Source organism: Trachinotus anak, unplaced genomic scaffold (assembly GCF_046630095.1).
Source record: "Trachinotus anak isolate AG129_WGS33_773 ecotype Australia unplaced genomic scaffold, CSIRO_AGI_Tana_v1 ptg000019l, whole genome shotgun sequence".
NCBI lineage: Eukaryota > Metazoa > Chordata > Actinopteri > Carangiformes > Carangidae > Trachinotus > Trachinotus anak.
Window position 1 is genome coordinate 3,669,881 of NW_027273870.1, and position 26,168 is coordinate 3,696,048.

At 39.6% G+C, this 26,168-nt stretch overlaps 1 protein-coding gene across 1 annotated transcript; it reads right to left on the bottom strand.

Moving 5' to 3' along the window:
• Positions 1-21: 21 nt before the first annotated feature.
• Positions 22-25,624, bottom strand: smc3 (structural maintenance of chromosomes 3). The gene is made up of 29 exons (XM_071503620.1): positions 25,442-25,624; positions 24,664-24,739; positions 24,420-24,458; positions 24,253-24,320; positions 23,889-23,960; positions 22,984-23,063; positions 22,813-22,891; positions 22,416-22,533; positions 22,095-22,270; positions 21,615-21,695; positions 20,877-21,041; positions 19,220-19,341; positions 18,549-18,762; positions 18,071-18,174; positions 16,100-16,199; positions 14,720-14,880; positions 14,036-14,177; positions 13,568-13,718; positions 12,998-13,150; positions 11,047-11,198; positions 10,713-10,871; positions 9,246-9,353; positions 8,797-8,905; positions 7,067-7,314; positions 4,333-4,545; positions 3,415-3,606; positions 2,582-2,759; positions 2,221-2,327; positions 22-1,255 (listed from the first exon to the last, which is right to left on the bottom strand). The coding sequence occupies exons 1-29, from the start codon at positions 25,454-25,456 to the stop codon at positions 1,184-1,186; spliced, it is 3,654 nt and encodes a 1,217-aa protein (XP_071359721.1). The 5' UTR covers positions 25,457-25,624; the 3' UTR covers positions 22-1,183.
• Between the last annotated feature and the right edge of the window lie 544 nt (positions 25,625-26,168).

The following is a 26,168-nucleotide window of genomic DNA, read 5'->3' on the forward strand; positions in this document are numbered from 1 at the left end:
ATAAGAACCAGTGTCACACAGTTTATCTTTAAACCTTTTATTTATTTTTTTTCCAAGTTTTCTAATTACATAAAAAGGAACAAAAACATTTAAAAAGCAGGTTTGGAACTAGGTACAACATATGAGGAGTTTAATGCCAAACAATATATCCATTTTGAAAATAAACAAAAGATTAATTACAACTTGGCTTACTACTGAAGTCATGAGTCACTTCAGGACCCAAATAGATACAGTTATCCACCACTGAATCACTTCTGTTTTGGAAATATTAAGTCAGACGCTGGTGTTGATTTCCAAAATGGATATCTGGAGTTTTGGAATTAAACCTTTCATATATTTAAATTACCTAAAAAACAGGAAAATACACAGTATAGTAACAACCATTGAAAGGAATAACAACCTTTTAACATTTTAAGCCATGTGGCTGGTTATGACAGATAAAGGTTAGCATTGTTTCATGAGTACAAAGAGTATAGATTACAGAAACCTCAGAGTGAACAGGTACTTTTTTTTCTCCAAGGGTGGCAACAAAAACCTATATCAGCTTAAGACTCCACTGACCTTTAAGGTTTCAGATTAACAATATTCATCTAAGTCATATCAAAAGTGTTCTTACTGTACACAAGGTGATTTTTCTCAGAAAAGGTCCTGATGGTTTGTTACTTTTAACAGCCTCTCTGGCACTTATTTCAAATGTCAGATTACCAACTCTCAGCTCAAAACTACTGTTTGCTAAAAAATTTCATCACAACACAAAAGGTAACAAGTGCTCTCCTCAGGACCTCTTCAGATAAAATCGGGTTGTTTTTTTTAAACATGAAAAAACTGCACTTCTGTTATTTGCCAAATCCACACAGAGGCACTGCAACACAGGAAAATGTGACAAAACAAATGTCTCCTGATGGCAGATTTTCAACAAATTCCTCACATTTGTAGTTTTATCCGCATGAAATAATGTCAAACATTAACAGTAAACACAAATCCAATTAAATCCCCACCTTTAGAGAAAGTCTGAGTTTATCTTTAGCAGAAGGACTAAAATGGCTGGTTGACTGAGTGAGATATTTCTGTCCCTGGGCCCTGTTGTGAAAGGCTTTGAGCTATGCAGTGCACTGTAGAGGTGGTGGCGGAGGAGGACAAGGGGATGAGGATGATGATGATGATGATGAAGAGCTGAGGACCATTAACCATGGGTGGTGTCATCCTCCACAAAGTCTTTGGCCTGCTCCGCTGTGATCACATCAATGTGACTCACCTAAAAACACAAACACACAGTTAATGACCAATCAACGTCTCCATTGAGCCGTTCTGACTAAGCAGTTATCATTTATGTTATGAAACCTCAAAACTCAATAGGAAGTATTTTCACTGAGGCAGCTCAGCAGAAAAACCTGGTCTACAAGGGGAAAATATGAAGGAGTCGACAGAAAAGAGTGAATCAGTAACACCAACAAGGGAAATTAACAACAGCCACAAATTAGGCTGAAAATTGTGGGTGTTAGCCTGTTCACTGCCAGCCTTCATTTATGGAAAACAGTGTGAACGTGTCTGTTTCTGTGATAACAAATTAGTGACAACAGAACTGTGGAATATTTGCTGAAAGGGACGGGGAACAAGAAGTGAGAGCTCAGCTGGACAACAACACTAATGAACATGTATATTTACTTTGCTCAAGGACACAATGGCAGGTTGGAAATTTAAACCCATGTTCTTTACTCTAAGGCAGAAAAATCTATGGTTTTGTACAGAACTAGAATCAGTGCCTCGCAATTTTACGCCTCAGCCGACCAGCTAAGTTGCAGGAAATATGGTCACAATCTCCCCTCCTGAGTTTCAGCACTGAATAATGGCCAGAAGTGTTTTTGCAGAACATTATGATTAAGGCTATCAGACATTTGTGTTAAATTGCGACATAATTAGCATATTGATTCATGCGATATGGCCAAAAAAGTGTTTTGTGAGGTCACAGCGACCTTGACCTTTGACCTCCAAAATCTAATCAATTCATCCATGAGTCCAAGTAAATGTTTGTGCGAAATTTGAAGACATTTCCTCAAGGTGTTATTGAGATATCACATTCACAAGAATGGGACTGAGGGATGGACAATCCGAGAACTTGGTGCCTCTGGCCCTGGTGTCGCCGGCACAGAGATGTAATAAAATTAAACTTGAACGACACTTGTGGACTTTACAAATCCTGCCCTTCAGCAGAAAACTCACCTTGTTTCTGAATTTCACACCGTAGAACTTGTCGGCAGACTCGAGCAGCTCAGGCCTGAAAGTGGTGGTGATGAACTGGGCGTGTCCTGCCAGCTCTACGATCATGTCTGAAATGAACATGATAAAGAGAAGGACTGAAAGATGAGTCTTCTTTTTCTCATAAAGAATGGAATCCATGAATTTCTGTTACACTAATTAGTGAAAAGATTTTTTAAAAGATTTTTTCCAATACATGTCCACCCCAAACCGCAGTAGACTGTATTAAACTGTACATGTTTCTGTTTCACTTGCTCCTCAGAGCAATTCATATTTGAAGAGTCACTGAATTGCCTCTTTACACACATTTATGCTAGCACTTTACCTGAGACAGCCTTTCTGTGCTGAGCGTCGAGAGCTTGGTCGATCTCATCAAACAGGTAGAAAGGGGCGGGGTCACACTTCTGGATGGCAAATATCAGAGCCAGAGCCACCAGAGATTTCTGACCTCCAGACAGCTGCTGCATCTCTCTCATCTCCCCCTGCTTCCCCGTGAACGACACCTACAGGACACGTGGACAAAGTTTAGATTGACAGAAACAAAGCTGTTCTTTTTGTTTGAATGGCTTTGTTTTATCAGATTCTTTGTTTTGGTAAGCCAGATGATCCGACAGATGACCAAAATGCCTCTGTGATGTCATGAAAGCTTTGGGAATGATTGAGATAAATTTAGAGTGAAGAGAATCGTGGATTGCTCACTGCATGACTAACTTCACCTTGGTTTTGTTTCGTGGGCACGGATCAACTAACCAAGGATATGCTGCCAAGACTCCACAAATACACATTCTCATGTTTCCAGAAAAAAAAAAAACTCAAGGAAACTCTCATACACTAGAGGTACATGGTGACTCAAAATAACTGTTGTTTTTCAACCACTGGCAAAGAAAAGAAAATTAAGAAATTCAAGAAATACACCAGAGAATTTTAGCTCATTTACTGTTCCACATTACATTAGACTGTCTATATATATGAAAGTACATTTTAAATATATTTGATTGAGTTTAAAACCCAGTGAAGGTAAGAATAAGATTTCAACGACTTTGATTAAAATATATAATAATAAACCCATATTTATCCTCACCTGTTGTATAGGGCAACTATTTTCAGTCAAAGGTTCAGTCGATAAAATGAATAACTAAAAAAAAAAAAGATTCTTACCCTGATGCCAACTCCAGTGAACTGGTCCACTGAAGGAACGCTGCTTTGTGAGCCAGAGCCCCTCTCACTGTCTGCACCACCCTCGCCCTCATCCTGAGACTGGCTGCCCTCAGCATCACCCTTTTTCATCACCAGCGTAGCTTTGCCACCTGGCACCAGCTTCTGGAAAACCTCACTGAAGTTCTTTGACACCTGAGGAAGAGAAAATGTGCCAAGAGGAGGTACAAAGTGAATATTTACAAAGTTAATTAGAAAATGTGAGGCTCAAATGAGGTATCACAGATTTCTTAAGGTACTACAAGCAAAAATAATACTAAGTGAAATCATTTATCAGATTGTCCAAAAAAACCTTAATGCTATTAAAATGCTGCATATTTAAAGGTATCATGCAAAATAAAAAACAGGAAAAAGCTGTTTTTGAAAAAAAAACAAAAAAAAAACAAACATGAAAACTGCTATACTCCTATATTTCTATGCTGGTCGTGTTTGACTATTTTTTTATATGTTATTGATCTAAATGAAGGCTGATACTTGGTACAAAACCAAGTAGTGTCCACCAGTAGAGGTAACCCGTTATACCCGTTATTTGAGTTTTACTGCAAATACAGATGCCTCAGATGTTTCTGCAACATCTGGATCACTGAAAGCTTCCCTTCATGATGCCAACTATCAAAACTGAAAACTGGCTGCCATTAATTCTTGAGCTAAATAAAACTTGATGTCTAAGAAACAATCAATAAGGCAGCTTTTCAGGAACCCAGTCCATATACACAGAGTAACTACTGACAAACTATCTTTCCTTCATCCTGCAAAACCAGGCTCGTCCTCAATACACACTCGCTGACTGATATCGCAGACCTTTGCACAGACTGAGTGATGCCACTGGACACTTTGCACAGAGTGTGATGTGGTGCGTACCTGTTTGAAGGTGAGCTGAATGGCCTCATACTTGCGCAGCTCCAGGACATTCATCAGCTCCATGATGGATTTGTAGCCACGGTCCAGCTCATCCTGACGCTTGATCAGTTTTTCCTTCTGCTCAGAGAAGTTGACAAACTGGTCCAGAGCTTTCTTGTTGACATGACTGTACTTCTTCAGCTCTGTGTTGCACTGCTCCAGTTTTCGGAACAACTGTTGGAAAAAAGGGAAGAATTAAATTATAGTTTGCTCCGGGTGAAGTCAGTCTCAAAACATGCTTGTTTTCATGACCCTTGTCTATAATGTTGCTCTTAAACATATTAATGATGATTTATTATTCATTTATTCCATTCTTATCCATATTAATAAGACCACTTTGTATTTTATTAATGGTTGCTCTGCATAATTTGTTCTCTTCCTGACAATGAAGTTTTAAAATGCACTGTATCATTGTTAAACCTAGAATGATTTAGGGTACAGAGGCTTTTGAATCCTTCATTTAAGGATTCCCATTTAAATAATGCATATTTCAGAAACTATGTCAATGAGTTCAGGCATCAGCCAACTCACTCCTTTTTTTTTTCTTTTATCGTCCTCACTGTACACAGAGAAGTGCGGGAGCGACAGTGCGGCAGGCAGTGAACTTAAACTAAGTTTTATCTTAAGATGACCGAACCACAAAACTAATTGTGATGGAAGTGAAGACAAGGATTGAAACTGAAGGCAGGAGAGACCCTCCATAGTGCAGGTTGCATTTGAGCTATGACTAAGATGCCGACTTTTACTTTCTCTGATTGGGTGGAAATCTGATGCTTTCACATCCCAGATGATGCATAAATATGTGCAGGGTATGAGTTTGGTGTGTGGCAGCTAAACTGGCACTACATGTACAGGGGAGTGAATGCTATTTGTCATATTTCTAGTTAAACACATCAGTAATAATGTTGAGTGTTGATAAAAAAAAAGAATATAGAAAATACATATAACAGAAAGCATGAACTGACTCAGTATTGTATTACCATTAGTTGATCAACAGATAATTGACAATTATTTTGATAAGTGATTAATTGTATGCCAATGCCAAACATTTACCTATTTTAGCTTCTCCAATGTGAGGATTTGTTGCTTTTCTCTGTTCTATAAAACAATGTAAGATTTAACTATTTTCTAATATTGTATGTATCGAGAAAGTAAATCTGCAATTTCATTGATTGTTAAAATAATTATTAGCAGCTGCCTTACAAATTCTCATAATTATTTTTTTCCCCACAGACATGTACAAGCAAAATTCTGGCGACAACCATGTGTAACATTTTGACAAACAAGTTGTGCAGTGCTAGACAGTTAGCTTCATTAATGCGCACATCGATAGCACTTCCTTACTTAAACAGGGACATAAATTCAGATCCATTATGAACAAGTATTTAAAAGTGTTTTGCCAGATTCAGATATCAGAAGATGAAGATGAAATGACCTGATTAATTAACAACTAGCTTCGTCTGGCTCAAATGTGACAAGCATTCTCCAAACTCTCTGACTACAAAATTCATCCATCTGAATCACTAATGGCTGAGGGAACATGAGCAAGAGCCATTATTACTTGGTCCTCTCATCCACTTCTGCAATCAATGGCACATCTTGCCCCGAGCAATGTCCTGTGGAGAAAGATTAACTATGTGGAGTGTTTATGAGAAAGTGTGAGGCTATTTTCAGCATTGTCAAGGAGGGAAGATGACACACACACACAGACACACAATGTACATGCTCAGACACTTATGAAAGATGCAGCCAAGTCCACTCAACTCACAGTCTGTGCTCCCCGAGGCAGCTGGCTAGAAAAAAAAAAAAACTCAGACAGAGCACTAACTAGTGTCTGAGTCACTGGTGAGGGGGTGGGATGTGATGGCCTTGGGTCTTATTCCTTAGAAGACCTGGGTCTATCTGGTTCTGTATGTGTACACTCACAGATAGACCGTAAGTGTGACTCAGGTAGTAAGATTGGCTACACAGACAGAGATCTACTCATCTTCAGTAGAATTACATAGTTATTGTTAGTGCTGCTGCTGTTATGTGTTTAGTGTGTAAGTCAAATAGTTTATCTTAAGGGCCAAAAGCTGCACTAACTGTTTTTATATGAACAATTGCTCAAATGACGCTATCATCTTTCAACTTATAAAATCTACCATTTTGGTTAAGTTTCATTGTTCTCTTAAGCCTCTTTTTTTAACTGTAGCACAGACAGACAGAGGCGGCAACTAGCAGATGAACATAGTTGAACATTTAGCAGCTAACCAGCCAGATATTTCCCTCAGGAGTTGGTCAACAGTAAACCAGGGCAAAAAGGAAAGCGAATACTGGACCTAAATTTGTCAGGTGGGTAGAAACAGGACTCCAGCTCCTGTTTGCTAGCACTTTCCCCATATCAACTTTTAAGTCAACGACAATGTGAACATTGTTTTTACAGTTTAATCCACTGCTCCCAAGTGGCGCAAGAAAAAAAAGAAGAGTAAAATCATTTGTTATTGCTTTTAATAATATTCTGACTTCTATAGGGGATATAGATTTCAGGTCAATTAAAGGACAATGTCTACTGTAATATATAAATCCAGATTAAACACTAACATTGTAACACCGCACCTCTGAATTATGCTGGTGTTGGCTGGTAGAGAAATTAACCTTAAAAGCCAGAGGCCAACATGTATCATCACAAAGCAGAGTCTGAGTGTTTGCGCACCTGTTTGAGTGTCAGGGTCTGGTACTTCTCAAATGCTTCTTGAGGCAGTGAGCCGAGCTCTCTGATCTTCTTCATGCACTCCTCTTTCTTCTTGAGCAGCATGCCTTGCCTGTTGGTCATTTTCTCCAGCTCCTTGGTGTCGTGGTTAATGGCGTCATTCTGCTCCTTTTCAATGTTCTTCCAGCGCTCCATGCTCTTTATGTGGTCCTTGATCTCTGCCTCTGTCTTGTCAACGAGAGAATCCAGATCTGGGGGACACATTGGAGGAGGTGATAAGGGTGGTGCAGTAGAAATGAAAGGTTTCAAATGAAATGAGGTGTTAGTGCACACATATAGTGGCTAAGTCCATGGCTCAGAAAATGGAAAATACTCTGTCATGGGCTGAATTCTTAAAAGTTGGTGAAATTAACTTACTTAATCCATTTAGCTTTACACCCTTCATCAACAACCTACTAATATGAAGGCTATTTCTCCCACTTTGGTAAAAAAGAGAAAAGAAAATCAGATTGTTCACTGAATCATAAATAGAAAATTGATATGCAAAAAGCTTTGATTCAAGGATATGAGGAGAATAAAATACCTACTTAAGAATGAGGTCATGCTGTGAGTATGTATTTAATAAGTCAGTGACAATGATTAAATATGAATCCATGAAGGGACCAAGTAATTTCTGACAACTGCATTCTGTGCGCCACAACATTATACAACTGTGCGACCAGGCTGTCTCTGGAAGAACAGATTATACAAACTGTGAGTCAAACAGCAATTCTCACCATCTGCTGGCGATACAAACCCAGCAAGGGCAGTCTACACACTCTCAATTTAGACGATAGATAATAAATTAGTATAGATTAGAGATACCAGATTAATAAGATGTCTTTTGTTTGAAAAGATACAAAACAATGCGGTTTTCAAAAATTAAGGAGTACTAAATTAATAGATTACTAAAGTTAATTGTACAATCATATCTGTCTCTAATCAGAAGGAGTTCTTTAACACATTTTGGGTTTTTTTTTTTTGCCTTTGCCTTTACTTAAGTAATAGTGTAAATGTAATGATCTGAATAAAATCAGAAATTTTGTCACAGATGATTGTAGTGCATGATGCAGCGGAGGCCAACGCAAAATGATCTGTGAAAGCTGAAAAACAACTAAATAATAATAATAATAATAATAATAATAATAATAATAATAATAATAACAACAATAATAAGACAGAAACCTTGGCCTGATGACGTTCTAATTGTTTCGAGTATGATAATATTTACAGCTGTCAGGTTCTGCTCCAAACCAGTGTGGAAAATGGTGCATTTAATTATTTTTTTACTTTATTACACGTTTGCTCCACTGCCCAAATCTGCATTCACCAGACCTTGAAAACAAAATGACAAGAACTCTGAATAGTTTTTAAAATGGACAGGGTTTTGATAATGTCAGTGTTCTTACCAAAGTGCAAGTCCAAATATGTTTGGTGTCAACAAATTCCTCTTTTTCAGCTGTTAGCCAATTTTTTTTTAACCAATTCCGCAGTTATTCTCAAACATTAAGGACACACATGTACCAATGGGGACTACCTCCAACATGGTTACTGTTTAAGGATCTTGGGGGGGAAATGTGTGAATTTTTTTAACTGTTTTCCAGCTTGTGTGAATTTGAACAGTTCATTCTTCAGGCTTCTTTAAACATTAGACTACCACATCCTCCTTAGTGAATCTGTAGTACATTGCGTACCTTCTGATCGAGCCAAAGTGTCTTTGACACGTTTGTTAATGCCATCCAGCTCAGACGTTGTGGCTGTGAGCACTGTGCCTCCCTCAGTCTCTCGCAGCTCATTCAGCTCCTGTGTCAATGCAAATTAGGCCACATCAAAAAAAAAAGAGGGTCATGCAAATTCAAATACCCCTCTTCTGACTTGTATAAATGGAAGGCATTGAATCCAAGACTCCCCATTTACAAAGCCAACAATTTCAGTGCATTACATTAACTGTATCATCACCAAGAGCTGCAAATAAAACCTGTGAACTTGATTATCCAAGTAATGATGTATAATTTACGACTTTAAGAATTAACATTTGACAAGAAACTTTTGCATAAATCTTGTTTTAAAAATAAAATATAAAATAAAATATTTTCCATGCAGAGCTCTACTATGTTTCTCTGAGTTGAGCGATAGCACGCACCTGCTCCACTTGGTCAAGACGCTTCCGTAAGTTCTCGTTGAGATACGTTTCCACTCTGGTCATGATGCCCTCCAGCTTGATCCTCTCATTCAACAACTGTCTGTTGTCCTGTGGGTGGACAAAGGGATCAACACACAACACTCAAAGGTTAGTCCTGTTAGGCTTCAGCAGCTCAATATCTAAAACCTCAGATTTCTCTCTCTCTCTCTGTGTATCAGATGGAGAAGAAGCTGCACAGAATGATGCCATCAGAGCGCTAGAAATGTGAATGTTAGCAATAATTTATCTCAGAAGCCAATTTTAATAATATCCGCTTTTGGCATCTTACCTGGATGTGACAACAATACCCACTTCTCACTAAAAACAAAAGTGTTGCTAAAAATTGTGTATAAGTAGTCTGATATCTGCTACATCTGTAGTCATCTCTGGAGTACATACAAGGACACTCATCACTTTAAAATCTCTGCCCAAATATGGCACAATAGCAGCCTGCGTGTGCATTCGCTTATGTCCATGAAAATGCCATATTAACAAAGACTCATGAATACAAAACAAAGTGTTATGCCTCAAGCAATATAATTCGACAATCGCCAACACTGCAGAACCACACATGAAAGGCTCCATGTTGTGGGGGCGGAGTTGTTGCGCAACAGTAGCACGAATGGCTGAGAGTTCATTAAGGTGAGAGCTGAGAGCAGCTGGCAGTAAAAGAGAAAGAGGGGAGCAACGCTGGATCACAGGAACATCCCACACACAACCGCTGCCTGCTACTCTCACCTCAATCAGGTCATTTGAATACACTAGCAGGAGGCGGAAAGGGAGGGGAACAATAAAATATGGGTAACAGGCATATTCTCTGAACTGCATATAAGGATGTAGTGGGATATGTATGCACCACGTTACGGCTGAACGAAATAAACGTCGTTTATTGTTGCTCCATGTAAAGCCTTACAATTCTAATATAAAAATTTTGCCATGCAAGTTTTCAATCTTCATTATTAATTCATTTAATAAATAAACATTAAGTCAATGGGTGGACAATGAGTTTTTACATTTAGGGTGAATAATAATGATAATAGATTAAGCAATAATAAGTAAATCTGTGGCTAATGTCAATTTTGAATCGAAATATAAATTACGGAATAGCTCCTTCATAATGAAAGTACAGACATTTAAATAAACATATTTGTGCCCTGAATGTTTCTTAGAAAACACTGCAAATCCTGAAAAAATGCTTTAACATAAGCTGTGCAAGCAGCAGGTGCCCAGAGCTAGCATTTTTGTTGTTGCTTTTAAAATTAATGGTCCGGACTTCACTGAGCAGTAGCTCACTGCACTGCACCTCACCACAAAACATTTTCCTACTTAAACAGAAATCCATAGTTGCAACAGAAATTCCTGTGACTGTCAGTTACTGTGACAAACTGTGCCACAGATCCTATGTTTCTGCCCCATCCTCCCTCTGACCTGCTGGAGCTGACGGATCTCATCATTGAGGTCATCGACACGCCTCTGGTCCTCCAGGCTGAGTTGAGAAAGCAGATCTGTACCCAGCTCGGCCTTCAGTGACTCCCTGGTGGACTCCATGGCGTGGAGACTGGCCTCCAGACTTTGGAGACTACGTTGCTAAAGAGGAAGCAGTTGTAGAAAAGAGACATCAGTGGACAGCCCAGAGTGACTGTAAACTGGGAACAGGCTGAACCTCAAGCTTAGATCATGCAAAAGAATACATTTTCAGTTCAGTCAGGTCTTACTGACAATGACCAAACTTCTATACAAGTTCAAATCAGTCTGTGATCACCTTGGGCATGAACGTCTTCTCTGACTGCTGCCTCTTCTCCTTCAGCATCTTCATCTCTGACAGAATACTGTCTCTGGATGCCTTAAACTTCCTCTGTTGTGTTTCAATCTGCTGCATCTGGTTCATCAGTTGGTCGATCTCATTGTTGATGCGTGGGAGCAGTCGTTAAGGAAGTATAATACAAGTGTTGGATGAACATTTTAATGTGACATGTGTCTACAGGGTACAACCATCTTACCTCCATTGTTCTGCCTAGCAGTGTGAGGCCCTCAGAATAGAGTAGGACAAAAAATAGTGCATTTTGCACAAATGGGCAAAAATAAAAAACAAAAAACAAGAAAAAGGCTCACTGGCATATAAACTCATGGAGCAGTTTGTAGGCTTTTTAGTGGAAGCCAGAGGGTTTTAATAATGCGATTGGGCCTCCAAAGTAAGCCTGTGTCATCAAGACATCCAGGAACAGGATTCAGGGGGTCTGCACATACTCATCATTAAGCTAATTTAACAGACAGGCTTATTGATCTTCCAGGACTGCAACACACCTCTGGTCCTTTGAGGTTTCATGGTACTCAATAAAACACTGAGGCCGATCAATCTGCTGATTTAAAAGGGCTACAGGAAGTCAGAGGACTGGCCTGCCTGTTGCCCACTGCAGACAGAGAAATTAGATGGTTTAAGACCATCTAATTTTCTTGAATGGGATCAGCTGAAATCAGGGCACTACGAACCCTGATTTAAATGATTTTTAAAAAAGTGAAACCTGCATCAATCTCAGTGAACACTTCAGTTGGTATGAATAAAATATGAACCTGGTAAATGTTATACAATTAAGTCAATAAGAGTTGTAGCAGTTATAAGCACTCAAATTACAAGGTCACTACATGACCTCAATACTTCTGCAATATGGTGCTGATGGCAAAATGAAGATGGCAACTTAAAATAGATGGGATAGGTGAGGTGCATCAGCATAATCTCATGCTTATCGATAGGGCAGAGGTGGAGAGTGAACAACAAGAGGCTTTTAAATAATTGATCTGTTCGCTGACTCACTGCTGCAGGAGTGAAGGACAAGCTCCATGTCATCTGCTCAGTGATCCATTTCCCCTGCCTATTCACACATACACGTAATCGCCAGGTGCACGCATTAACCTGCATACGCACAACCGGCTGCGAGTGAGAAGCTACACACAATCACACAGGTGTGCAAACACACAGATAATCATACCTGGGCGGAAGTGACTATATCCATAAACATGCCGTACATGCAAACACAAATCCTCTCTGATCCACCTGTTTTGTCTTCATGGGCTGTCCAGCAGTGAGTCATGGCTCTGGCCAATATGACCTAACATACACTAATCTTTCCTGACCTACTTAGACCCTCTGTTGCATCCGAGTCAGCCTCCTGCTGGCTTAGAGGGAACTCCATAACCCAGATGGATTTAATCCATAATTAAAATATAGGCTCATCCATATGACATCAACCAGTAATTGATGTGAGGACAGCACTCAAGATTCTTGTAACTTTTTTCTGGAGTTCCTAGATAGTAGAAAGGTTCCTAGATAGAGAAAAGGTCATATACTCCTACTTGTATACCTCATGGGGTGAACACTGACATAACTGTTTGGTATTCACATGTGACTCAGCACATTCTGCTATCGTCAATATATCTCAATGAGGGGGGGGGAAAATCTCTCTTTCTGATGAAGTGTGAGACAGACGGTGATGGTAAAGCTTTTAAAGAAACAGTATGACTCAATTTTAAATAAACACCTCATTCAAGACTGAGCCAACAGAAAGACCCAAATAAAACTGTCTGGATATGTAATTGTCTTTAACTGCAAAGATATCTGTGGCACAAAATCACCTCTTAAAATGCAATACAAATCTCACAGTTAAAATTATTTTCATAAAAGCATTTTGCTTGAATATTTTGCTTAAAAAGGATATGTTCAATGTTCCTGCGCAGGTTCTCATTGAGCTTGGCTTCTAGCTCACCCAACTCCTCCTCAGCCTTCCTCATGTCTTTCTGCAGCTCCAGGCGAGACTTTCTGGTGTCGTAGTAGCCTCCGGTCAGCGCTCCACGGTGGCTCACCTGGTCGCCTAGGAGGTCACAACACAATGTACTGCATGTTAGAGATATGCAAAAGGCCACTGCAGTACTTCCATCAGGGGAGTCCAACATCCTGCTTTAGTGCCTTATCATGAGACTATTACATATACGCTAGATACCACAATAACAAGTGCAGTTGCAGTCAATATAAAACATACTTGGGTGCCCAACAGTAACAAAATCACCAAGCTGTTTAGTGGTACACCTAATAACTGACAACTCAGATGTAAATACGTACTAACAGATATCCTCTCATACGTATTTTTGTTTATTTTTGTTTTAACAGATTGTTGTTGACTCATGTTTAGTCTGAAACTCTAAGTCTGTTTTTTGTAAGAGCTGCCACCTTCGCTTTATGTTTATGTGTTAGTGATGGATACTGTACAGTCGCCAGCTTCTCAGCTTACCCTCCAGAGTTATACAGTCCATGGTGAAAGCTCTGGCCAGCTGGGTGGAAACCTCCATGCTGCGACAAATCAGGGTCTTCCCAAAAACATGCTTGAAGGCCTTGTCAAAGTTGGGGCTGTAGCGCAGTTTGCTGATCATGGGAATGGCGTCCTTTAAGGACAAAGACACACTGGTATAAACACAGAGGCAAATACTACACGCAGCAAACAAACACTGTCTATAACATAGTTAACAGTGGAATTTATGGTTAGTGTGATTTGGAAAATCAACTAAGTGAATCAAGCCTTATGTCCCACAGGGGACAAAGACAACTGAATAAGTCAAGGTAGCTAAATCAAGTCTGTTTTTAAATACATGAAAACAGAGTCTTTTAAGTTAATTGTTCCAGAGTTAGTTAAGCCCATTCACTGTCAGGGCCTAAATTACTACCTGTAAAGTACCAAATGCAATTTATGCATGTCCCTTACATTGGTTTCTGGATAGGCGGTGTCCCTGACATCCAGCTTGCTCAAGGGCAGGAATGTAACTTCTCCAGGTAAATTCATTTTGTTAAACTCCATCAGTATTTTGGTGCTGACTTCATCAGTCTCAACAATGTGGTAGAAAAGTCTGGGAAACATGAGAGAAGGTAGGTGGACAGAGAGTAACAACAAGGAAAAAGAGAAAAATAAAAACATGTAAGTGGATGGTCACTTTCACTACAACCCAAGGCTGCATCATAATGAAAAACTGACAAGTATCTGTATAACATGAAATGTACAAAATGTCTATAACATCTGATCCCAAAACAAGTGAACATAAAGCTATGACTGCTTTTTGATTTTCTGCTATAAAAATCAAATCTGTTGTGAAGCTACAGAGTAAAATAATTACTATCCCCTAGGCATATGGTGTACCGATCGTGCAGAAAGGGAACAACTTAACACTACATAACATTTCAAACATTCAACATCTTAATCAATCTATTTACTGCCAGTGCAACACTGAGCAACATCCTTATATCCATGGGACACATTTGAATTAGCATGCAGGAATTGGAGCCACTGTTTAATATCAGACTACATGTGTTTTGTTGCAAATGTTTTTATAGCTATCACAATTTTAACTGAAAATAACATCAGGAGCTGGCAGTGGAAAAAGAGCAGTCTCACCTGGTACCAGCAGTCACCTCCACGCAGGTATAAAAAGCAGGCTCACATTCAAAGTTATTCATGACAATGCCGTGGTAACCATTGATGACATGCTGGTTGATCCCTTTCCGACGGAAATGCTCAAGGACTTTGTTGATGCTGTCAATGCCGTTCAGAATGGCCTGGAGGACCACATGAAAAAGAGGCTCATTATTATTATTAAGTCTCACTTCAATTACAAAACAACAAAAACAACTGACTATCACCATGTAATTGATCATAACTTCAGTCAAAGAACATTATGAATATTCATGTACCATTGTGAATAAAACTGTAACAACTAAATTTTTCTGAATCCAGCAGAAGTAGCTTCACTGAAATACTCTTCTTACACTAAACATTATAACATACATTAAAAATAATACCAAGTCCTTATTATTTTCCCATAACTATCTTTTTTTTTTTTTTTTTTTAAACTAACAAAGTAGCAATGATCTTTTTTAAAACAGAACATTGTTAGAGACGGATTTATAAAAAGGTGAAAATCTGTGCTGTAAAGAATTGGTGAAACTTGCAGAACTGCATGCTGAAGAAGATCCCAAAGAAAAATGCGTTTCTACTTTCTACCTCCACAATTACGGTAGCTCTTATTGTGAGGTACACAGACAAAAACAGAAAAACAATACTGTGCAACACTATGATCTGTACTCTAGAGAAGATAGAGTTCATCAAAGACTGGAGATGGGATGAGTCAGCCAGAACCAATGAAAGAAAAATAAATACAGGGCATTTGTTCATGAAGCCACAAACAACATCCTTTCATGTCAGCAGACGTTATTCAGAAGTGATATTTGATTGATGTATCTAACCAGAAGAAATGACTGGCAAATACTGGATGAGGCAGAGCGTGAGTCATATGTAAATTTAGCTAGCTATGATAAGGTGCCAGTAGCGAGGCAAATCCAGTCTAACCTGGCAACTATCTGAGTCACAAAGCCAGTCCTTTGCAGTGTTCAGGTGGGCTCATTTGGAGAGTGAGGAACTTCTCCACCTGGGGTTCGATTTATCTTCACTTGCCCATTTCCTCTCTCACAGCACTTCAGCGATTAAGCTGATGTGTGATGGTTTAATGGATGTGGCAAGGCAGCTCTAACTCTGGCTTACAAGTGTCATCCTCAGAAAAAGGGAGGGAGTGTGTGTATGTGTGTGGTACCATATTAATTTCAATCCTCTCAAAAGTAATTTCCTTTTCTGTGCTCATTCATACACATACACATACACACACACACACACACACACACACACACACACACTTCACTTGTGTCCAGACGGAAGCATCAGGTATCATGTAGTTGAGTTATGCAAGTCAGTAATTACGCAGTCATGCACAGAGACACAGACCTTGCCGGTGGCCGCTCGAAGGAGCTGCTGTTTCTTCTCCAGATCCTCTCGTTTGGCTGCCAGGGCCTGCTGCTCTGCGTTCTCCTCACGCCACAGGTAGCTGGACAGACACAGACAGCGACACACTGTTACACTTATGTCACCAGGAACACCAAAACCCAACTGCAGCCATGATACTAACAGGAACAGGAGTCAGTCAGCAAGGAAAAACACACTAAAACCTAGGGCGCTGTGATGAAATGATTGTGTCCTTTCCAAATCATTTCACATAAATCTGATATCTTAAAAAAGGAAGAAAAGTTCAAGCTGAATTTTTAATTTGGGAATTCTTTTTTTTTTCCCTAATTGTGAGGAATTATACTGTGACTTGAAATAGAACTTGTCTACTTAAGAACAGAAATCTCGAATGAAACTGCTGCAGATTAATCAAACGTTTGTTTGTTTGTTTGTTTGTTTGTTTGTGGTCACCTTTTTCTCCAGCATAATACATAAGGAAATACACTGATATGCAAAAGTATTCACTCACTTCATTTTCACACCATTCAAATCATTTTGACATGATTGAGATGGTTATCTTTTATTTCCAACTGAAACACAAATTCAGAGTCAAATTTTTTATGTCTTAAAACACATGCTCATGTATAGACTGAGACAATCGGGTACATGTTATCATTCCTCATGTTCAAAAAACAGTCCTTATTCTAAGGAAAAATAAATGCCAAAGTTTATCTGAAGTTAGTATAAGGCTTCAGCAAATTTAATTTAGTACAAATTCTGTTCATTCTATTAAGACACTGTTTTCTTGTTGAGCTGCAGCAAAGAGGGAATTTGATACTGAAAAGACCTAACTACTAAAATACTTAACTTAACATGCCTGATCCACACTGCTCCACTCTTAAACTAACTGCAGACAGACTCTTTAATCCAGTTTTGCACAAAACAAGGCCTGTGGATATTTGCCCCCATCACTTAGGAGGGAATCTCTTAATAGCCAGCTTTAACAGCAGCAATGATTACTGCCAGCAAAAACTGTCTCAGTGTATGTATGAGCGTGATTGTTTTAAGACAGATTTGAAAAATTGGGCACCGATCCTTTAAATCAATAAAACTGCAGTCTCCCTCTTGTTTCCATTAGGTTAATTTTTAATTTGTTCATATTTTTAGATCATACACTATTAACAGCTCGCTGTGAGGTCTGCATGTTGTGCTCTTTCTATTAAAGCTATTACAGTCATTATGCTGCGTTTTCACCCACTAGACTAAAACAATGGATCATAATGAACTGGAGGGTGCATGATGAATTCAGTGTCAGACAAACAGAAAAATATTCATGAATTTTGTTTTTATTTAGCTGTGATAATCGCCTGTTATTCAACTGAATGGAATTCAGCTCTAAAAAAAAAAAAAAAAGGACAATACTCACTTTCTATACTTAAATTCAATAATGTGCCTTTTACTGAGTGTGTCATTTTTATAAAAGATGGAGACGTGACTGGAAATGTGTCAATTTGTTGTATTTCAAGGAGTAAGAAAGAATCTGTCCTGGCTATATATTCACTACTAAATCACTACACAATTCATCCATTGTAGAAGACCTTTCTTTTACAAGCAAAAAAGTGTCTGGCAGCAGTGTCCCAAGGCATCATCCTCTGTGTTATATAAACCTCATTGCTAAAGTGAACAGGCCCCGGTGACATTCACAGCAGACAATACCCTGATGTGTAACTAAAGGTTGCCAACCGGAAACAGCACATTAGCTTAAAGGAAGGATGAGTAACTCAACCTTTCAGCTTAATGTAAGATACAGGCATGATGTCTGTAAAGATTCATTTAATCATGTGTCACTATACTCTCGGACACTAGACAATAAAAATAGAAAGCATGAGCACAAGCCAGGGCTGAACTTTAAAATGAATTAAGTCAAAGATGTGACGTCAAAGAGAGGGCTAAAGGGAAAGATAAGGTTCTTACTTTCTTTCGCTCTGCAGCTCATCTTTCCTGTTCTTCACTTCATAATACTTTTTGTCCAGCTCCTCAACACGGGTCTTCACCTCATTTAGATCTTGATCGAGTTTCTAAAGAGAGAAGTTGAAAGTGGATCAGACACGCTCCCCTGTCAGGAGGTTAGATTATATCACAGTATTTCAAAGTCCATTTGAAAAAAAGGCAATATGAGATTTTACTATCAATCTTCCAGCTACAGATACAACCACAACTGGATGTAATTTTGAGGAAGAAGTAAAAAGATTCGCACTAGCTTTTGTAAATTAAGCAGAAATTACAGTCCACACCTAGTAAATTCAACCACGGCTACAAAAGATACCATTACCACCTGAAATTGAATTCCCTCTGAAACTGATACTGGCAAAATGGCAGTGAATCCAGCCTTCCCACCAACTACAAATCTTGTTAATGGAAAAAGTATTTTAACAGTTTTGAGTTGTCTCACGTTGTACTGCTCCAGGTTCTTCTCCTTATTTGTCTCTGTGTCCTCCAGGTCTTTGTGGATGGCTGCGATCTGCCTCTTTTTATCATTGATGGCCTGGTCCAGAGATTTCAGCTCCTTCTTAATCCACTTGTCCCTCTCTTCCTTAGAGGTGAACTGGCTGCCACGGCCCTGCTTGGCATACAAGTCTGTCCTCTCCTGAGTAGCCTGGGCCAATCTGGAAGGAGATGGGACCACAGACAGGGTCAAGATTTCACACAGGAAGACGCATCAGTGAGTTATCTTAATTCTATTCATTTCCCCAACAAATGTAGATGTGTACACTTTGATTTCATTTACAGCCACAGTGTCTGCTGAATATTCCCTTCTTGTCCTTTGACACATAAGCAGCAGAGTTTTGAAAGGAAATACAGGTGTGTTATATTATTATATATTAAGAAAAAAAACTGAACACAAGGTTATTTTAGGGTCAACTTCCTGCAATTAAGGATTCCAGATGTTTGTAGCACATCTGCACCAGACTGCTTTGTAGGAGAGTGCACAAATGTCTAATGTGCATCCACCCCTTGATCTCTTGCTATCAAAAAGTATTTAAAATGTGATGCCTGACTCATCGAGTTACGCTTGGTCACCAGCTGCTCGAGGGACCGTCTCTGAGGATGAGTCATCCCTACCTGGAGATACCCCGCTCCTCTTTTTCCTTCACCATGTTGAATTTGGGCTCGGTCTCCTGCAGCTCTTTTTGCTTCTCCTCGATTTTCTCCAGCAGCTTTTGACGCTCCTTTAGCAGGCGTTTCTGGAAGAGCAAGAACATGACATTTTACAACAAAATTAGAACTTCAGAGATGAGGAGGTGAAGAAGAGAGAAAATGAAATGAATAAACTGACAGTGAAAGACAGTGGCAAGAAGATTAAACAAAGGAGCCGATACCGAGAAGGCTGTGCACTAATAACACGTTTAAACAAAGCAAACTGTCTAAGATGTGAGCTCTCCTTATCACCTCAGTGCCTCATTTTCTTTACTTACCTTCAGATTTTTATTCACATGTGTATTTTACACACACACATAAATAAATACACACACACACACAAAGAAAACTTTTATGTATAACAATAAATTACCTCCAATACAACTAATTGTGAATTCAGGGAACAAGCATTAAATACAGAAGATAAGTAATGGTAAGAAAACATTCACCACGTAAACCCATTCTGAATAATTCATGATCTTATCTTCACCTGGATCACCCGAACAGCAGATCTGCCCACGGACTACTGCTTTTGAGATCTTTCTGTGGGAGATTGTCCTCCCACAGGTATGAAAACCTCTACTACCCCCCCCCCCCCCCCACCCGCATGTCAAAGCCAACTCAAACCTGATAAAACCAGGACCATCAGCAGCTAGTGACGCAGTTCTGCTTCCCTTGCTTTTCATTTTGCTCCAATAACTTTTGGCTGATGCTGTGCCAGCCATAGCCAGGTGGGCTTAATCCAACCACCAGCCAGCATGCTGCCTGGGACCCATCACGGTTCACACAGAGACTGAGCCAATATAACCGTTATGTATGATTATCATCCTCAGACTAACACGTGCACACAAACACACACTGAACACACGGCCATACGGAGAGTGATCCATGCCAGCTCTGTACTCCAATCCTTGTGCCAGGAATGATGTATAGTGGAGCTGATGGCAGTAAGTCTTATACACAGGCTGGTGCTTCCTCTGTTTTTTTATTGTTCTGCTGAAAAATGTGTCAACTCTATACATTAAGGCAAACGTCTTGTTTTAGAGGGGAGTGAGACTAAAATACTTCCCTGTTTGGATCAGTGCTTTTTGATTTGTTAATATATTTCAGAAGCTGATTATCAACAGGAAATTATTCAGTGATAATGTTAATTAATCATTTACCAAGTAAAAATAAACATCTGCTACATTATCATCCAAACATTTCAAAAACCGTCAAGTTCTTCTTGCCATTCTCTGATTCAACTGCAAAACGAATACAACAGGATGTTTTTTAACTTTGGTCACAGTAAATAATAATAATTTTCAAATTTCTGGTAATCCCACTTGTCTTTTTATATATAAAATCTTATTTCATATATAAAAATTTCAAAGACTGCATCATCGACTGATTTTTGAAAAATAAGCTACTGAGCAACTGTGGACATGAACTCCTCTTTCCAATTTGTAACGGGGTTGAATGGAGAAGAGAAAGAGAAAAAGACAAGCATCACTCTCTACACACAGTGAGTGATGATGCAGGGGAAGGGGGAGGGAGAGTGTTGTCACGTGTGCAGAGTGACGCAGATGGGAGGCTTCCGCACCCTCTGTTCGCTGTTGCCTGCCAGCTCGTCCTGCAGGTCCTTGGCCTTCAGCTCGAGCTTGGTCCTCTGCTTGATCTGCTCCTGGCGCTCGGCCGACAGCTGCTCTCTCTCCTCCTTCATGGCAGAGATCTTGGACTTCAGCTCCCGCACAACGCGCTCGGTCTCCTACAAAATAGGAGCCAATATAAAGGATACGCCATGAGTATTAAAACAAAAAAACTTACTTCCTCAATGATGAAATGCCTGTCCATTCATTTACCAAGACTGTCAAGACAGTTGGATAGATTCTCTAAAAGAAATGTCCATATTAATTGATTTATATTTTGATTTATGCATAATCACTGAATGTGAGGACTGAGGTAACCTGCTCACAACAAAACAAACTAATAAGAACCATGTTTGACCTAAAATTCAAAAGTAGTTTCTATATACTTTTTGCACGTTACTCTTGCATGTTATTCGCTGATAGAGCTAAGTGAAAATTCAGTGTTATCGTTTATCGTCTCTTCACACAATCACATCCCGACAATACCATTAGAGTGACTTTGTGATTCTTTGTTTATATAATGTCTAATTTTGCCAAAATACGTCACAGTATGAGAGAGCAACAATGTCTTAAAATGTATACAATTCTGGATTTATAAATGTTTGAGTGATTTAACCTCTGGAACACAAATATGACATTCAATGTCATTTTCACAGATGTGGATATAACTGCTCTGTAGCAGAATTCTTTACCTCTACTTTGTCTCTGGCATCTTGCTGAGCATCACGCAGCTGTCTGGATTTGTCTCCACAGGTCTCTCTCTTGGAGGACAACTGCAAAACAACCCACACAGAATACTTAACAGAAAGCATTGGTATGGTAGGCTATTAGAAACAGACAACAAAGCTAAGTTTCTGGTGCACAAGACACAGTGACGGGTTGATTCTTAATTCATTCATTCATAAATAAATCAGTGGAGTTTATTCATTATTCTACCAATTATTGCCCAAATGACTGCACAATAGTTGGCTTAAGTGGACAAACAGCCGTCACATCTAAATTTTAAATTTAGTCAAACAGCATTCTGCACTATAGTGTTATATTGTCAAATTCTGAATGGCTGCTAGTAGTGATTCCTCATCTTAACAGATGGCAATCACAAAGTCTACCACATTCAGTCTTTTCCTCTTAAGACACCTTTTTTTTTTTTTTTTTTTTCTTGACTTCATTACCTCGTCCAGTTTGGCACGGGTTTCGTTCAGCTCCTGGTTGTAGATGGTGTACTCCAGGGCTCTTCTCATCTTGTCCCACTTCTGGTACTGAGCCAGTTCCTCCTTCTCGTCCTCCAGGGTGTGCAGACGCTCCTCAATGTACTTCAGCAGCTCATTGATCTTCTCTCTCTTCCCCTCTGGGAAACACCCCCACCAGGTTGTTTTTAGAAATGTAAATCACTACTAAGTGCAAATTTAATCTTCTGGAACTTGGATTATTTCACACTAATGAGCATTTATTGGTTAAGGTTGTTCACTATTACGATGCTAAAAAGCTGTTACCTGTCTCCTTCATGAGAGAAATACTCTCCTCTTTGCGCTCATCATACACCCGGGTCCCTGCCACCTCTCGCAGCAGCTTCAGACGTTGGGAGTCAGGCGCTGTGGCCATTTGGTTGATCTGAATGAAACATTGAAATAAAGCATAAGAAGGAATACCCTGCTGTTTTGTGTGCCGCTAAGAGTTGCCTGCCAGAAAATTGTACACTACATCTAGCAGATGTCAATTATTGATTTTACAAATGAACACCAATCTTTCAGTCTGCTAACACAGCAAGTTATGGGTCTAACATGGCAAGCCAAGACATCAGCACTCTTTTTACAGGCCTGCTTGCATCCTGTAATGCGTTACACGAGACTGAAAAACAGTGTGTGATGTTGCCACCCACTCCTTTCTCACCTTTCCTTGTTTGACAATGTAGTACGGGTTACTGCGGGAGAAACCGGCACTCTCCAGAAGGTTCATGACATCATTCTTACTGCAACAATAACAGACACCATCGAAGAATCACAGAGTCGTCATTTCCTGTGATTACAGGGACACAGACAGCCACCATGCAGCAATACTTACGTCACCATCTTCTTGTCTAAGAAATACTGGTCCTTCTTTGCGCCAATGACACGGCGAAGGGAGACTTCCTCTTTGTCAATCTGGAGAAAAGAGACACTTATTGCTAGTAAAGTGGTAAAGAGGAGAATCACCCATTAGCAGAACTGGCTAGTTATGCCGCAATATTGCCAGGCTGCAAGATTACAGTTTAACACCGGGTTAAAAACATTTTTTTGGATTTCTAGAGTGGTTCTAACACCCTGTCTTCATCATCAGAGTAATAAGCACTGGCTGTACTACAGTGTCTATTACAAGAAGTGTACCTACAATCAGTGGTCGTAACAGTCATCAGCAATTTAGGGACAACATAATATAGTGATAATATATTCTGCTTTCACTCAAAGCCTCGACTGAAGATGATGAGCCAAGCTGTTTTGAAGGTGATGGCACTATCTGGTACATTTCCACATGCATTGATTGTGTTCATGTCCGTTTTTATGTCTTGGGCAAATACATGTGTAAAATGGGCTAGGCTGCCTATCTTAAAATATTTTTTCCTGTCAGTTTTGGTATTTAAATGTTATACAATTTTATTCTGTAGTTATTTTGGCACAAATGTTGTACATAAATGTGCTAATTCCACTACCAGTCAAAACATCAGCAGCAAAAAATAAGACAGACATTAATGCGCATTTAATCTTACACTGGCCAATCTAGATGGCACGCTAATACACAAGTGCACCTCTAACTTCATCTTATAATGGCTTCAGCAATCTAAACAAACAAGCATTTGTGACATACACCTGAAGAAGACAGGCAGTTATTTGAGAGGCTTACTGAAAGTTTGGCACACGATCAAGTTGGAAAGAATCAGTGTGACAGAAATTACAGTAATAGGATCAATATGAAATGTTTGTCATTCCTACCGGCAGCCGGTTGTCAGAGTTGTCAAATATAATCTCCACAAAAGCCGAAATGACACGAGGACCAGTTCCCTCCTACAGTGACAGGGGAGGAAAAACAATTATGACAAGTTTATATTAAAAGCTTCACGTTAAAATCAGTTTCCCACTGTTTTTCAATCTTTTAGAACACAAACATCACATTTTCACAGACATAAAACTAATCCTATTAAGACTTTTCTAATCCACTAGTTATTAGGAAGTTACACAAGCTTTTGTCAACGTAAGCATGTTGAACAAGAGACTTCTAAACAACCACTGTGTCCGAGTGCCACTTATAAAAGCAGTTCCTGGGATTAGTATTGTGTCTCATTGTTCCTGCACTTACGTGGAGCAGGGCCAGGCGCTGTTCAGGTCGCAGGTGGCTGAACTCATCACTGAGCACAAACTGAATGGCTATGGAAACAGAGAGGAGCCACGGTGTTAGACAACAAACAATTAAATACAAGAAGGTACAATGTTTGACTGTTGTACTGCAAATTGAGGCTCACGTACCATAGAAAAAGTTACTTTTTCCTGACCCATTTCTTCCGACTGTAACAAAAGAAAACATAAAATGAGAATATGGCGACATATGTTCTCAGCCACTCATATAAAACAAGTCTTTAGCACATCAAATTTAGTCTGGTTACTTATTCAAAGTAGTCTGCCTCTTTTTCACATACGCATTTACATTTTATTGAAAAATACAATGTACTGCAATAGCGACGGTAAAAGGTCGAGGTGAGCGCATACTCACCGATGACATTGTGCTTTGGGCTAAACGGGTCAACCACAGTTTGGTCCCTGTAACTTCGGAACCCCTGGATGATGACCTGCGCAAGAACCCAGAGACCACCGTGAGCACAGTTACATCCTTCTGTTTAGGACCGTGTTCATAACATACAATAGCTGGACCAGAGTGGGTAAAAGCATATCAGTAGCAAGTAAGGAACTGTCCCGGAATGCAGCAGTATTAATACCTCTGTCCTCCGATATGTTCAACATGTGTTATTTGTGTGTTGCAATAGCGCAGCAACAGATGCATCATAAGCGGGGCACGGTTTCCACCAGGGCCTTGACTGACTGCCGCTGTATGGGCTAGTTTTCATTCAGGACGTTAACCGCAATGCACGGTTGCAAACAAGATGGGCCTTAAATTGGGCGGTCACAACATCATCAAGGCGTATACTTGACATGCGATGATATCAATCACAACACGGTTTTGTGCAAAAATAGTGGAGAAATACGAGACGTCTGCTAACCTAGCGTTAGCCTTGTAGCGTTAGCTTAGCATCTTCAGAAGGGGGACGGGCAATTCAAGAATAATCCGGGTAGCGCTAGCAAGATAGCTATTTAACCTGCATCGGTCTCGGGTGTGATCTGTCTTAGCTCTGCAGACCAATTAACGCTAGACGAAGTGCAAAAACCTCGATATCCTGAACACAGTCATTCAGCAGAATAAGGTTATGCTAGCTTGATTAACGTCAGGCCAGTGACAGTCGGCAACACGCACAAGCACGGTGATGTTAGCTTACCTGTTTGATGTACATGGCTGTCTAAGTAGGGCGTCTCCTTGGCTGAATTTGGAGTTAAACTCCCCTCTCCGCTAAACTGGAGAAGCCGGGAACTTAGTGACCCAAAACTCGACAATATATCACAATTTGTTGCATTCAAAATTTGTGAAACACTCTGCGGCTAAAGAGAATAACATGGAAAATGGCGGCGGGGGCGGGATAGTGTGGAACATACCATTATGTGAAAACAGGGTTGTAGCAATAAATATATACTAAATAATGTACAGTAGAAATATGAATTAGACGGATTTTGAAAATGGGAGGTATCGTTCAGATTGGTTAAATATGTTGAAGTCGTGGTCTCTGTGTGTTTGTACGTAAACAACACGTTTGACACCTTTGCTATTTCTTTTCCTCCCTATTTGTACAGTTGGTACAGGCTAGCTGCCTACCGTCTAGGCGCCAAAGACGGAAAGCGGTCGAAAGCGTTATTATAACAGACTGAAGTCAAAGAGAAAGTAAACTTTTAAAACAACAATGTGATAATTACAAAACAGTATGGTTTATCATATGTTTAGAAAATATTACGTTATTCTCTTCCCTATGGGAGATTTCTTCAGCTGAGGTTTGGATTTCCAAAAAACTAATGCAACAGGTTTTCTCAATGGTTCATAGTTTTCCCAGTGGTTACACTGGTTGACAGTAACTTGGCCAAACTGGGAACATGCGGTCTGACTATAACTATGAA